Source organism: Phalacrocorax carbo, chromosome 1 (genome assembly GCF_963921805.1).
Source record: "Phalacrocorax carbo chromosome 1, bPhaCar2.1, whole genome shotgun sequence".
NCBI classification, from domain to species: Eukaryota; Metazoa; Chordata; class Aves; order Suliformes; family Phalacrocoracidae; genus Phalacrocorax; species Phalacrocorax carbo.
In genome coordinates, this window is record NC_087513.1 from 53,849,323 (window position 1) to 53,863,626 (window position 14,304).

General features: G+C 54.2%; 3 protein-coding genes across 5 annotated transcripts; 1 reads left to right on the top strand and 2 right to left on the bottom strand.

Moving 5' to 3' along the window:
* Positions 1-33: 33 nt before the first annotated feature.
* LOC135313414 (ankyrin repeat domain-containing protein 7-like) lies at positions 34-4,222 on the bottom strand. Its single transcript, XM_064452104.1, has 6 exons — positions 3,774-4,222; positions 2,866-2,980; positions 2,447-2,620; positions 2,252-2,358; positions 1,661-1,801; positions 34-210 (listed from the first exon to the last, which is right to left on the bottom strand). The coding sequence occupies exons 1-6, from the start codon at positions 3,980-3,982 to the stop codon at positions 48-50; spliced, it is 909 nt and encodes a 302-aa protein (XP_064308174.1). The 5' UTR covers positions 3,983-4,222; the 3' UTR covers positions 34-47.
* Positions 4,223-4,554: 332 nt separating this feature from the next.
* CYREN (cell cycle regulator of NHEJ) lies at positions 4,555-5,743 on the top strand. The gene is made up of 3 exons (XM_064452142.1): positions 4,555-4,682; positions 4,768-4,840; positions 5,215-5,743. Exons 1-3 carry the CDS (start codon positions 4,555-4,557, stop codon positions 5,452-5,454), a joined length of 441 nt encoding a protein of 146 aa, XP_064308212.1. The 3' UTR covers positions 5,455-5,743.
* A 377-nt stretch (positions 5,744-6,120) lies between these two features.
* TMEM140 (transmembrane protein 140) lies at positions 6,121-11,470 on the bottom strand. Of its 3 annotated transcripts, none has more exons than XM_064452113.1 (4): positions 11,346-11,470; positions 9,286-9,377; positions 8,574-8,684; positions 6,121-7,780 (listed from the first exon to the last, which is right to left on the bottom strand). In XM_064452113.1, the coding sequence occupies exon 4, from the start codon at positions 7,752-7,754 to the stop codon at positions 7,173-7,175; it is 582 nt and encodes a 193-aa protein (XP_064308183.1). In that variant the 5' UTR covers positions 7,755-7,780; positions 8,574-8,684; positions 9,286-9,377; positions 11,346-11,470; the 3' UTR covers positions 6,121-7,172. The 3 variants fall into 3 exon arrangements, with proteins under 3 accessions (XP_064308183.1, XP_064308190.1, XP_064308197.1); XM_064452120.1 differs by having other exon boundaries at positions 9,262-9,377; XM_064452127.1 differs by lacking the exon at positions 8,574-8,684.
* Positions 11,471-14,304: the final 2,834 nt, after the last annotated feature.

A 14,304-nucleotide genomic window follows, 5' to 3' on the forward strand; every position in this document is an offset into this window, starting at 1 on the left:
TGTTCTAATACTGGGTAAAGTGGTTTGTCCTCATCACCTTCTTGATGCTAAACGATCCTACCTGCTTCAGGTAGTTGCGGAGCACCCAAGGACATGTCAGTAGTTTTTCCAGAGGAAGAGCTGTTAAGTCCTGCTATGTCTTCTGCACCCCTGATAGAACATTCTTCTCTCATTTCACAGGCCTTGTTTTCCTTCAGGTGTGTAGAAATACTATATACAGAATGAAGGAAATGTATTTGGTAAAAATACTTACAGACTGGTATGTACTCTCTACTGGATGAGTTACAGCCATTCATGAGCCGTCCTACCATGTTCACTTCCAGATGGTAAAGGCTAACACTCACACAGACAGCCCCCACCCACTCCTCCCACCCCCCGAATTTAGTGTACTACTAGAGTAGCGGAGATTATAATACGCACTCTAGGCATGTTTACTCTACTGGTGCCTATTTTTGTCTTTGTAGTAACTCACTCCTGCTGGCCACAGTCTCAACTGATACAGCCCATCTCCGTTTCGAGGGCTAGCAAGATTAACAAGCCACCTGGTAGACTGACTTCTAACTACAAGGCTTCAACCTCGGGAGGAACCTACATTAATGCTGTAGCAACCCTTCACGTCAAGGTGGGGTAATGTCTCCTCAAACCCAGTCCTGAGTTTGAAGGGCTTCAGAAACTCCCATGGTTATTCTGAGGACCTGAGAGTTTAGATAGCTCTTAACTGGGATTTCAAGAGGCCAGCAAAGGTTGCGGTTGCATTCCAAGCACTGCAGGGGGTTAACTATATTGCCTAGGTGTTCTCTTCTCACAACCCTGGCAGAGGTTCAGCTGGGGCTCCAGAGAGAGACTACTTTCAGGTTTGCTTCATAAGCAGAACTAAAACCAAAACAAAAATAACCAACCAAACAAGAAAAGATTAAAAACATGCTCCATATCAAGGCTGCTATGGAAAATGGTGTGTGAGTGCACCATTGATACTGTGCCAGAATCCTGGAGGGAAAGAACAAACATCTTGTTTTGCTAGAGCAATCCTCAGACATGTTTTATTCCTAAAAGGGTTTTTACATTTACCCAGGCACCCTTCTCTCCTGCTTCCCATCAATACAGACTGACAGAAGGGGCAGGGGGAGAAGGAATGAAGTTGAGATGTTGTGACAAGAAGTCACGGGTAGTTGTTTATGGCTAGACAAGGTATACTCGTGGGCATAATGCAGTTCATTGACCCATCTCTAGGCTGCCATCACTAGGAAGAGGGCTATTTCCTTCAGCCTAGTTGGTAAGCACACATAGTGACTTTAGCAAAGGAATGGCCAGGGGTGCAAAGCTACCCATGAGAGGAGGAAAAGTGCTGAAGAGTTTAACTTAGGGGATATCAGTTAGATCCCCTCTGAAACAAAAGGCAGGTAGTTGCTAGTCAGTTGAGTTGAGCGGACCTTGGCAGCACACAAGTGAATTCAGAGAGTGAACTGTGGGGGGAATTTTTCCCCAACTTTCAAAGACACTCTTGACGCAGAAATAAATGCATCAGAAGATGTCACTGAGCCCAGCTTCAACAAAGGTCTCAACACCTCATTAAACCCCGGCGATATTACCAAAGAGGGCCGTACATCAGCACGGACATTCTGATAGTGCAACTGCTCTAATGAGGGTGTAAAACACTTACCTAGGATATTCAGGGTGCATATGGGCATAAGACATAGCTGTATAGTTGAACTGGTCTCTATGAGAAATATCAGCACCATGCCGAAGAAGGAGTTGTATTACATTCAGATCCCCAACAAGAGCAGCAATCATAAGAGGGGTCCTAAAGGATCCAACAGATGATAAGAAATAGATCAGCTTCTGCGGCCATTGCATTGCCATTACTTCAGTCTCTCTTTGCTCCCCCAAACAATTCAGTTCCCTTCTCCTACGATGCAGAGTGAAAGCACAGCCAAACATGTAGAAGAGTTGGAAAATTCAGGTTGGTGGGACCTCAGTTCTCCAGGCCAGGCACCTGCCCAGAGCAGACACTGGGTGGGGGTGTGGGGGTGTGTGTGGCACCACAGCCAATGCCTTTCTTGCAGTCCTCAGTGCAGAAAATGCCCCTTGAGGTAAGAGAGCAGCCAAGTGCCGCATCTACTTTCACAAGTCACACAGAAGGAGCTCCACCTCTGCAGCTCCTGCTTCTTTTTCAAAGCTCATTCCCATGCCTCCCATCAATCCAATCTGAACAATGTTAAGGAGTCCCATGCGCGTTAGTCAAACCCTTCACCTTTTATGGTTGTCTTGAGCATGCACATCAGCTCCTTTTTGAAGAAGGAACTCGACCATCTCTTCATGGCACCTGGTGATTGCAGTAGTGAGCGGAGTGTATCCCAACTGAAAGGAAAAATCATCTCCCTTACAATAACATAGAAAAGTGAAGCAAGTTGTGGGAAGAGGAACCCTACTCAAAGTCCAAGCTTACTTTATTCTGAGCATCAATATGGGCATTGTGCTCAAGTAACAGCGCCGCTAGAGGTTTACTAGGAAGCAAGGCAGCCATGTGAAGGGCAGTGTTGCCACTGCCATCTCTGAGGTTAGGGCTGGCACCGTGCTCCAGCAGAATAGCCACACAGTCTTCGTGCTGGTGCTCTACCGCCTGAAAACAAGACACAAAGGAGGAATAACTTCCAACATCTCCGTTTCTCTCTGTTGGAACTCTCGCATCTTCCTGACACTGGAACGTACAAGCATCTTCAAAGATTAGGCACCTTATGCCCCTTCCCTGGCATTGACAACATGCCGGTTTCTACACAGGCCCACATGAAGAATCATGCAAGGTATGTATCGCTCAGTGCATAATCGATAAGCCCAATGTGCAACAGCATAACATATTCCATATACCTTCATCAGTGGCGATTTCTTAAAATTGTCACGAGGGTTTAGTTGGCACTTCTTTCTTGCTAGAAATCGAACAACATCTGCATGGCCGTTCACACAAGCAAGATGCAGAGGCGTCCTAGAAACAGAATACATTCCATTAACAGAGACAGACAGCTGAAGACACTGTTTCAGGCTGTGGCACCCACCAGCATAGGGCCACAAGCCTCAAGTGGCAAAAACCAAGCTGAAAGCAAGCTTTCTCATTCCAGAGGTGGTGGCAGCCGTTGCCCACCCAAAACCTGGGGCTGGCTAGGAGAAATCCCCAACATATCTGCTGAGTCAGGAGGCATTTTCTCAGCTGTGTCAATGAATCTGCACAAAGAGACTCCTGTGCCCAGGCACTGGTCCCTGCCTCCAGCAGGACTGCCCAGCCACCCAGCACAGCAAAGGAGACTCTGTCTTGGCAGCCTGGAGTCTATGGAGACTACATAAGTCTACAGAGACTGCAGTGCCTGGAGGAGCCCCTGGCTCTTCCTGCTATCAGTCCTGTGCCAGACGTGTCCCCAAGACAGAGGGGATGGGATTTCTAAGAGCAACGGGAAGGCTGTGCCGTGTCTTTCGGCAAATCCATGCCCTGCTCAACCATGCTGCTCAGTCCTGCAACAATTAAGGAGCTGTCATTGCTTGGCCGAAGGCCTGCTGAGCTCCACAGAAGATTCACTACGGGGACCAGGCTGGCAGAGCTGGGGAGGGCAGGGCAGGGCAGAGGAGGGAGCATTGGCCGCCTCCTGCCCCAGCCTGGGCTGGCCTGCGCTAAGGCCAGCGCTGTGGAACCGGCCCTGCTCCTAGGGCGCTTGCAATCGTGCTGCCTTCGCCCGCTCTTCCAGCCAGGATGGGTAGGTTTTGCTCCGGCACTGCCCACCCCTTACTGCCTCTCCGCGTTCCGCCAGTTGATGCGGAGTCTCTTCCACCACCACGACCGCCGCAGCTGAGCCAGGTCACCGCGGGCGGCCATGCTGTGCAGCCCGCCCCGGCCATCTTCCCGCAGCTCGGGGTCGCCGGCGGCGCAGGGCGCGGAAGCGCTGCTGGACGGCGCCCGCTCCCGCACCCTCCCGAGGAGTCCGATGAGTCTCTGCATGCTGCGGCGGGGACGAGGGCTTCGCCCCTGCAGGAGGCGCCCTGGGCGGGGAGAGGAAGAGAAGAGCCGAGAGCCGAGCCCTGAGCGGCGGCCGCGACTCGCAGCCCTCGACGCTCCCAGCCAGAGATGCGCTGCTGCTCCCGCCGAGGCGGCGACAGCACTGAGCGGTGGCGCCTGCAGGGGGCGGCCTAACAGCGGCAGCGGCGAGCGTGCTCAGGGCGTCACAGAGGGGGCGTGAAGATGCCAGCGCGAGGCGAACTGTCTCTGCCTTCGGCGGCCGGAAGATTCCTGTGAGCATGTGCAGTGCTGCGCCGCTGGAGCTCTCTTTGCTCCCTTGTTAGAATGTCGAAGGGTGCGTCCTTCGTTGCGTCGGGCGAGGTTTTATAGTAAAATACGGCGGCGGTGGCCACGGACGCGGCTGCTGGCAAACCGTTGAACGTGCAGCAAAGCTTCGCCGCGTCGCACCTCTCCACTGGTGCTGCGCGAACGGCGGTAGCTGTGTCTGCTCGGGCGCCAGCCCGTTGAATCTGCCTGTCCCTCCCTGCTGCCGGGCTCTGCCCGCGTCCCGCGGGATGGCGGCGGGAGCGCGGCGGCGGCGGCGGCTCCTCCCGGCCTGGATGGGGGCGGCGGCGTACAAGCCGCCGGCGCCGGCGGAGCCCCCCAAGGCCGGGCGGCGGCAGGCGGCGGCGGTGGGGCCCAGGTAGCGCGGCGGGGGAGGTGGCGGGGGGAGAGGCGGGAGCGGCCGGGGCCTGCCCGCCCTGAGCGTCTGCCCGTGCGGTTCCCAGGGCGGCGGCGGCGGTGGTGTACTGCATGAACGAGGCGGAGCTGGTGGACGTGGCCCTGGCGGTGCTGGCCGAGGTGAGCCCGGACCCCCGGGAGCGGGGACGCGGCCCCGGCCGTACCCGAGCGCGGGCGGGAGGGAGCGCTGCCGACCACGGCTCCCTGGTGGCCCTTCTCCGGGAGGCGGGTCGGGGGGCGCTGCCGAGCGGCGCCCGCGTTTCCCGGTCCCCTCCTCCCCTTCCCGGAGGCTGCCGGGGTCGGCGCAGTTGCCTTTGCCCCCTCCCCCCGGCCGCCCCGCCGGGCGCCGCGGGACAAAACCAGCTCCCATCGCGGATCTGGCGAGTGGCGGGGGGGTGTCCCGCGGGGGATGGCGGGCTGCTCCCCCTACCCCTTGGGGTGCTCCCGGGATGAAGTCACGCACAGCAGGGTCTGGTTGTTTTCCCTTTGCTCAGAATCTACAGTGTGAGGAAGGTGAGGAGAAGGCCCGGTCCCGGAGCGAAGAGGAGCAGGAGCAGGAGCTCCAGCCAACACCCAACGAGGCTCCTGGAAACACAGACAGCACGGGGGGAGGCAGCAACCACAGTCCGGCTCCCCCAACCCCTCCTGGTGCTGGTGCTGACACACAGAGGACAGGCTGGGAGGACTCTGATGACGATGTTCTGAAATATGTCAGGGAGATCTTTTTCAGCTAACGGTGCCTCCTCTGCGGCTCCCCAGGAGCAAAGGGGACAGTGGCAAGGGTGTCCCCTCCCACAGCGTTGCAGATGGCAGGAGGAGGGCCTGTGGTGGGCTGTGTGTCCACTGTGTATGTGGCCTGTGGAGCTGACAGGAGGCCCACAAAGGCCATGGGGGAAAAGGAAAGGGGCACTCACTTCTCCCAGTGTGTGCTGACTTCAGTAGGATTTGGCTCCAGATTAGGTTATGTTAATTTCTGTTTGGCATATCGGAGTATGGAAAGATTAAATGGGATATTCTGGTTTCTGTGAGTGTCCCTTTGGTGGGTCAGTGTTAGGACTGGAGGGGAGCAGGGAGTTGCTGGTCCTGGAAGGCCTTTGCTGGCTCCAGAGAGCTGGATAGTCATGGTTCAGCCTTGGGGCTCCCTTGCCCTTGCAGTCCTTCTGTGGCAGCTGTGGTGGGGCCTGGCAGGCTATCCCCACTGGGCCTGATGCTGCATTTGCCTCCAGGCTGGAGCAGGCCACCCATAGATGAGGACAACATGGGTGGGAGCAGACTGGCAGGGGAACGGACTATTCCAAGGGGGCATAGCAGTGTGCATGGGCGTCTAGGAAGGGATGAGGATGGCTCAGTGTCCTGTTCCCAGTCAGAAGCAGAGATGAACAAACCACATGAGGCTGGGGCAGCTGTGAGGGCTTTTACTGAAATGAAGAATCAGTCAAACCAGCATCACCAGCCACATCCCCACCAAGACTGCAGCAGGAGAGCAAATGGACCGTCATGTGTCCGAAGGGGGTGGGGGGTAAAGCAGGCACTTGTTTGTGTGAGGTCACAGACATGGCATAGAGCGGTGCTATGCACCACCACGGTGGAGAGACCCCATCTGGCACTCTGGCTATAATGGCCCAGCCCCAGCTCGGCCTGTGGCAGCCCTGACCCTGCCCCCTGAGCACACCCTTGCATGGGGCATGTGTTGGGCTGAGCTTCCTTCCCTTCCACAGAACCATTCTCCTGGACTTGCAAAGGCTGCTGGAGTGCTGGGCTCAGCCCCATAATATCAGTGGGGACAAACCTGGACTCTACACCAAAATCCTCTGCTTCCTCATGGAAACCTTCCTCATTAGGGCTCTGTTCAGCATTAAGCAAGTTGTTAAGCTGCCCTGCCATGTGTTTTGCTGCTGCTGGGGTTGGATGTGGGCCACTTTACACTAATGAACTACAGCAGAGTCACTCCGGCTATTATTCCAATAGGTGCTCTTGCTGAAGGGATTATTTCCAGTGCACCTCCAGGAGTTGGAGAAGGAGCAGAATCTCTCTGGGCAACTCCAAGAAAGGAAGCCTGGTTGCTTCTCTGCCTGGCTAGATATGGCCAGAGGGATGTGTCCAGTCTGTGCTGGTTCTGATCTGTCTCCTTCACTGTCCTGTGGGACAGGGCTAGAAATGCTGTTGCTTTGATGTTGTGCCCCAGGCAGAGGGGTGTGTTACACACTGCTGTTCCTAGGAAGCTTCCACGCTGTGCTGTGGGTGTTCATGCCGGCTGCCTGCTCACTGCAGGAGTGCTGCCAGCTGGTGGCGGCAATCACAGCTGTGTGTCAGCATGGCTGGACATGGACCTTTGGACTAAGGATGAAATTCCTGCCAGTGACTAAAGTTGCATAGGGATTACTGTTTTAAATCGGGTTATCAATAGCTCTTGCATCTTCTTCACTGTCAAATCTCAAGGGGCAGGGCCTCCTCAGTAAAAGGGCCTTGACACAGGTGTGTGCTTGGCCCAGCTGAGGTAGGCAGTGAGAATCTGGAGCAGTAGCAGAGCCTGGGTCCCAATTAGTGCCAGAAAGCCTCCAGTGAATTCAGAGGGGTGAATCCACTGCGAGGTTTGGAAAAGAAATATACCCAGGCCTCCAGACAGGATTATCGTCTTGATGATGGGTATGATGAGGATTGTCTTCCAGCCCTGTCTCTCCTTTGTGCACTTCACATGTGCAACAAAAATGGAGTAGAAGATGCTGAAGACCAGGCAGGTGTACACAAAAACTGTGGCTAACACCATTCCTGGTAGGCTGATGCCCATCACCTGCAGATGCTGGTACTCCAGGCACTGCAGCTCCTCAGCTGTCCCATTCCACAGGCAGAAGTTGTAAAAACCAATGCGTTTGTCAGGGAGGTTGACCAGGTTCCCAGCTTCCCACAGCAGCGCATAGAACATCAAGGCCAAGATCCCGGCAGCTTCGAGGAGGGTCAGCGCACAGAGCAAGTGCCCAGTGCACCTCTGTTGCAGCAGACCCATCCTGGTGCCCACATGCTCTCTTGATACCATGGTAAAGCCCACTGAGGGGAAGACCACTGCAAAACATGGAAGGGGGACCCCTTGGTTGTTGCATGTTATGGCACCCTTCCCAAGATGTACTCTGAGCCTGTGTCACTGAGGTCTCGGGACTCCCCATGCAAGTAGAGCAGGAGCATCTCAGAGGAGTGTCTTCTGCCTCTGACTGTGCTGCGTCGAGGGGGATGCATTTCTGGTCACAGCAAAGGTGCCTTAATCATGTCCTGTGCATTGACCAGCACTGGGAGTACAGGGGACATGTCTAGCTAGCGTGGCTCCCTTAGCCCCACACACACCCTCTGCACCATGGTCTCATGTTGGACAAAACAGGCATTTGTCAGCAAACTGCAGTGCTGGGAAGGGAGCAAAACACTGCCGTCTGGTAAGGAGGGGGTTAAGAGCTATTCTGGGAAAATTATTTTCTTTTGGTTCTGGCCAGACAAGGACATCTCTTGTGATCTTTGGAAGACTGAGTAAAATGAAGGCATGACAGCATCTGAAGTTCCGGACCCCCCATCCCCGCCTCCCCTCTTAGCTCTGGGACACCCGATGCCATTGATGCCACTAGTTTCCAGTATCCACATGCCCCTGAGGCCCTTGCATGCCCTGTACATTTCTGGGCACAGCAGGGCTGATCACCCACAGTTCTGCTCCCTGCTGAGGCTGGCAGACATACTCCTTTGTTCCAGTTGCCCGTGGACCAATGCCCCACACAGACAGGCAAGTTGTCCACCCCAAAGAGGCACCCCAGACCCACCCGTAGCCACTCGCCCTCCTCTGGGGCCCAGGGAGATGGGTGCTACAGAGACAGACCTGCGATTGCTGTCCTCGCTCCTCTCAGACTGCCTGGCAAACCTGACTCCCTGCTTCTCTCCCAGGAATGTGGACTGTCCTCAGTGCCCTCTTGCAGGCTTCTGCTCGGCACTGAAAAACAGGGAAATGGCACCAGGGAGGGGTATCACTGGCTGCATAGCCACGTAGCATTGCAGCACTGGCCACCCAGGTCTGCAGAGGCACAAACACAGGGCAAGGAGCTCAGAGACATTGGCTTCAAGCTCAGCTTCCAGCTTGAAGCTCTGCAAATAAGCCCTTTCGTGCCTTTGCCAAGCATTATCTCCCGTGAATCATTTACCACCTTCCCTCAAGAAGTTCACAACGTCAGTCCTGCTGTCTCCCCTCCACTGCCCATTGCCCAGTGGTGTATCATCCCAATGTCCTGGATGTCCCAGGCCATCACGACAGAGCCGCTTGTGGATTTGGTACAGCCTCTGAGATTTTAGATTCTCAGTCTGTATCTGGTGCGTGGCTGCAGTGCTGGTGACTAGAGACCCTTCAGCATCCCCCTCCCACTTTCTGTCTCCCTGGATACCTGGGAGTGGGGCACCTATGTTTAGTGTGCACAGGGATAAAGCTGCTCTGTCCCAAACTTCTCCACGCAGTCACAGCCAGGAGCAGCACACACATACAGCATGAAAGGGGGTCACAGCATCCAGAGATCCACCTGTCCCCTCCCCCTGGTCAATACCTCACTTCTTGTAGCTTCCCTTGGAGGTCTTCTTCATAACAGGCTTCTGGAGAGGCTGGGAGGTCAAACGAAGGATGCCTGTTTTTCTGAATCTACAGTGAAGACACAAATGACCAGGAAAATATCCGTGCTTGGGCCCAGAGCGTGCTGCTGAATTAGATTTCACGCACATGGAATTTTGCCAGGGCTTGTTTTGCTCCTGCTATTGCCTCTTCTTCTGTCTTTACACGTGCTCTCCTGCAGCCAGGCATTGCTGTTCTTCCTCTCCCTATCCCACAAGGGTTCACACCCGCCCACTGTTCTCCCTGCCATCCTGCCTTGCGGCCCTCAGAGGGAGAATAAGCTCTTAGTTAGCTGAGACCTCAGAGCTGGGACTGGGACAGCCCAGCTGGCTCCTGGCCCTGCCCACCCACCAACCCTTGCGGTCATATTTATTTTGACCGGGTTCCCAAGGCAGGCAGGCTTGTAGAAACATGGACTTTTTGTTCAATCATCTCATTTTACCTTTTATTTACACACACCCCCCACCTAATAAAATACAAAAGCAATTAAAAATTGTCCTAGTTGCACATGTTTACTAGAGACAGAGAGTTAAATTTGTAGCAGGTTTGTGGAAATATATGGCAGGCTCAGAGGAGAGCCACCTCAGAGACCCTGTGACTGCTTCGTGTATGACGGCCCAAGGAAATCCTGTGGTATCTCTGCCCTCTCCTCTGCTTTGAGGCTCATGTCTATAAGGACCTAATTTCTTTCCCCAGCGATGCCCTTCTGTTCACTCTGCCAAATTGCAGGCAAATTTGCCCCACAGTCTCCTGCTGCCTCCCCAGCCTAGCCCAGCAGGTGAATCCCTGACCCCCAGTGTGACTGTGACAGAAACATGCTTGGCGTGGGTACTCTGTGACAGCTGGGGCAGAGAGCACACGGCTGGCCTGGAGGCAATGTATGGTTTGGCAATGAAAGCCGAGACCTGGCACCCCACCACCAGTGCAGCCGCAGAAATGGCATTGGTGAGCATTGCAGCTTGGCCCTGAGGTGGGTTTGGAGGCAGCCTGGCCGAGAAGCAGGGGATAAACAGGAAAGAGCTATTGCCTGGTGTCCAGCTGGGGCTTTTCCCAGACATCTGCAGTCTCTAAGGAGGCACCTGTGCCTTTGCACAGGCGAGTCTGTGGCTCTGCCAAAAAGGTGCAAGGAAGAGGAAGCCAAGCACGGCACAGCAAGCCCCAGCCTGGCTTCAGCCCCCTTGTTTCTGGGCAGGCATTGCTGGAAGCGCTGCACTTCATCGTGGGAGAGCTCAGTGTCTCAGTCTCCTGGGCAGAGAGAGGTTCCATGTACATGGCTCAGGAACCCCCTTGGGTGTTTGTGTGCAAGATGGGGCTCATAGGGACCCTCTGTGCTGCCAGGACTGCATGACCCTTCCCCCTGCTGGCTTGGAGGAAGGCGGGCAACTTCCCAGTCTGGGGCTGTGCCTTCCCCCCAGGCTGGCTGAGCGCCTGGGCAAGGGCAGTGGGGTGAGGAGGCCAAGGCACGCAGCTCCAGCACAGGATCTGGCCTCTGTGCAGGGACAAACATCTCTGCAGAGCTGCTGGACCCCACTGCAGTGAGCAGGCTGAATGCAAAGGGGCGAGGGAATGGGCATTTTCTCTTGCACGGAAGAGCCTGCCAGAAGACTTGGCTTTCCTGCATCCCCCCTCCCCGGCTGCTGAGGGGTGTAATGACGTGCAAGAGCGGTGGGAAAGGAAGGCAACCTTGGACTTGGCACCTTTCCCTCAAACCACCCACTCACCCCCAAGATCCCTCTTTTCCCTTCAGGCATGGTCAGCTGCGGGGAAACCACAGGCGAAGAAAGGCTGCTGACAAGCTAAGGATTGCCGGTAAACAGAAACCAGCAAGCTTCACATGGACCAAACTGCAGAGGAACTGCCCCAAAAGTGTCCCACAGCTGGGGAAGAACCTGCTCCCTTCTAGACATTTGCACCCTGCAGCACCACTTCTTCTCCTGGCAGCTCCCCCCCGACACCAGCAGCATTAAAAAGGTGGGGGACCTAGTGGAGGATACTTACAGGCTGCCAATCTGGCTGGATGCGGAGCTGAAATACATTGGAGAGGGCCGAGGTGCCACCCTGGTCAGCTGAGCTGGTCTGTGGCTGCTGCCAGGTCCTGTGCAAGCTACACTCTGACACCACAGCCCTGCTGTGTGATAGGCAGCTGCTTCTGCTTTCTGTTTCAGGTTATGGGCCATGGGAGTGTAATGCAGGGCTCCTCCCTGATACTGCCTCATCTAAATATGAACAAAAAAAACCAAGCCGAGCCCAGCCACTGCCATCCAAGCTGGGGTCAGGTTTGCACTTTCTTCTCTCATCTGTGCTAACCAATGTGAATAACTGACCAGGCTAAGCTCACCCACGAAAGTTGTGCTAGTAGAGCGGCTTGGCTGTCTGTGGGGGCTCAGACAAGCTTATTTTGTTTGGACACCTCTGTAGAGGTGACTGACCGTCCCAGTGCCAACCCAGTACTGCAGCACTGTTGGAATTCACTGACCACTTTGCCCTTCTTGCACTTTGAACACTGCTCTCCTCCCTCTACTTCCCAGACCCAGCTTTGCCCGAGCTCCCCCTCACCTGCAGAAACAGTGCCTACACAGGCACAGCGCAGGAGAAGCTGTTCACAGAGTCCCACCTAGTAAGTCTACATTTAGGCATGGTGTGGAACCCTTCAGGTGGTACATATGTTGTGAGCCTGTAATATTGGCACTTACATCCAGGAGCACAAGGGAGGTAAAAGGGAGGAAGCCCTAAGAGAAGCTCAGTGGATAGAGCCATCAGGAAGGTGGCAGTGGGGAGGTGTCTTCTTATCTGTCCTGTGTGCATGGAATAATTGTAGCATTGAGGACAAGGAGCTGTATGAAGGTGGTTTGGATCACAGATGGCTTGGGGAGGGGTTACAGTGGGAGAAATCAGGGGTGGTGGCAGAAGGCTTGCAGCAAATAAAGCCTAGCAGGACATAGCTGCTGAGCTGAATATGGTGCATGGTGGGGACGCAGGAGGAAGCCTTAGGGCTCAATATGGCCATCATCTAGCATTGGGGCTGCTGGCTGGGAAACTGAGGTATGAGCAGAGACCACCAAGGCAAGACCTATGTTCCAGTGTGGAAACATGCATTGGCAGGAGGTAAGTTTGTGCTCTCAAGAGGGGTGGTCATACAGCTTTGCCTCACGCCACTCACTTTTCTGTCATTCAGAAAGGAAAAGGGTGTACGATTTGGGTCTGGTGATCAGCCAACTCCTTAGCTGACCTCAGCACTGCAGGGGAGGTTGCTGCTTTGCTGCCACAGACAGGAGGCACAAGCAGCTCCTTCACAAACATCCTCACTTCACACTGGGGTCCTGTTTGCTGGGGCAATCAGGGTGACTACCACAGTGGGTCTGCTCCATCGTGCCACAGCACTCTCCCTCGAGCCACTGTCTACCTAGGTAGGTGTCTGATCCCTTTCCATCTCCTATGCCTCAGCCTTCATGACCATGACAGATGGCCACACATCCTGGCTTTAGCCTTTGCACACACTTCCATCTCCCTGGCCTTCTCTGCACTGCTCCAAGCAATAAACACACCATTCGGGAATGTTACTTTTGGAGTGTGGCATCTTCTTGGCCAGAGCTGGTTGCCTGATTGTGCACCTATGACAGAAGCAGTCCTTACTGTTTCCCGAGGAACCTTGTGCCTCCTCCCCTGCAGTCTCAGTCTCTGCTGCTTGTAATGCCTCCTGGGATGCCAAGGCTGCCAGCAGGTAGAGGTACTGTCAGCCTCTGGCTCAAAACTTGCCCTTGGTACCACTGACCTTGTTCTGGAGGCCTCCTTCCATATCTTTGGCTGACTGTCTGGCAGGTAGTTCACCTGACTTCTCCTTTCAGGTGTTTGGGCAGGGAAGATTGTGCCTGAAGGCTGGGCAGGATGCAATATGCCCTGCTGTTCTCCTTCCTAGGGACATTTTAAGGGTCTCCTCTGACTGCCCCTTTGGCTTCAGATGCTCAGTCTGTCTGATGATGGAGCAGTTGGAGAGGATAAGTTGAGTGTGTGGTGGGGTAAGCAGGGCGATGATCATCAGCATGTCTCATGGAGAAAGAACAAGAAGAGAGAAGAGAAAGAGAGCGAGGCTTCTGCATATGTGTGCCTGGAAGTAGGAGAGATAGGATGGGGTGTCTGGGCTGCTGCATCATGGTGCCTGTGGGTGGGAAAGAAGAGCACTTCCCAGGAGCCAGCTGCCACTAAATTGCTATGCAATCATTTCTTCCTGGAATTGTTTCCTGAAATAGAAATGTTAATTTCTTGTGTGCATTAAGGAGATGATCACATGGCTTTACAGTGGGATAAACTGCTCTGCAGCTCATGGTTTCTTGTGGTGCAGTTAAAACACACACAGCAACAGTCAGCAGTTCTAGCAATATTAGCAATCACAAGTAAAGCATGAGATGTGCTGACACTTTCAAAAGCATTTTGCTTACTTTAGCCTGCTTTTTTAAAAGTAAGCTACTACACTTGCTTCCCAGAAGTTGGTCATGACCTGGTCCTCATTCCTGAGGGAATCTCCACAGCAGAACTCTGTTCCTAGTTACAAACCCCCCCTCTCAGCTATACCTAGTACTGCCCCATTGTACCAGACTTGAGGGATTCCTGTGGGAGCTCTTAGACAGGTGAGAAGAGAGGTTGGAGTTCAAGTCTTATTCTTCTACATTGTTTAGAAATCACTTTTATTCAGAAGAAATTGTAAAACTACTATTTTTTTCTCATCTGTAATCTGCTGACAACTAAAAATAACTAAATCTCAGCGAAACGAAACCAACTCTATGCTTTTCTTGCTATAGCTGTCATAAGGAGGTCAGCAACCTAAGAGCTGGAGTCCTGTGTGTGGGCTGCATTTAGGATTCCATAAGACTGAACCCTAATCCCACAGTGTATCAGAGGTGAGGGTCCCAGAACTCATTCCTGAGGACTGGTGCCTCAGTGGCTGCAGCCTTCAGCTTGG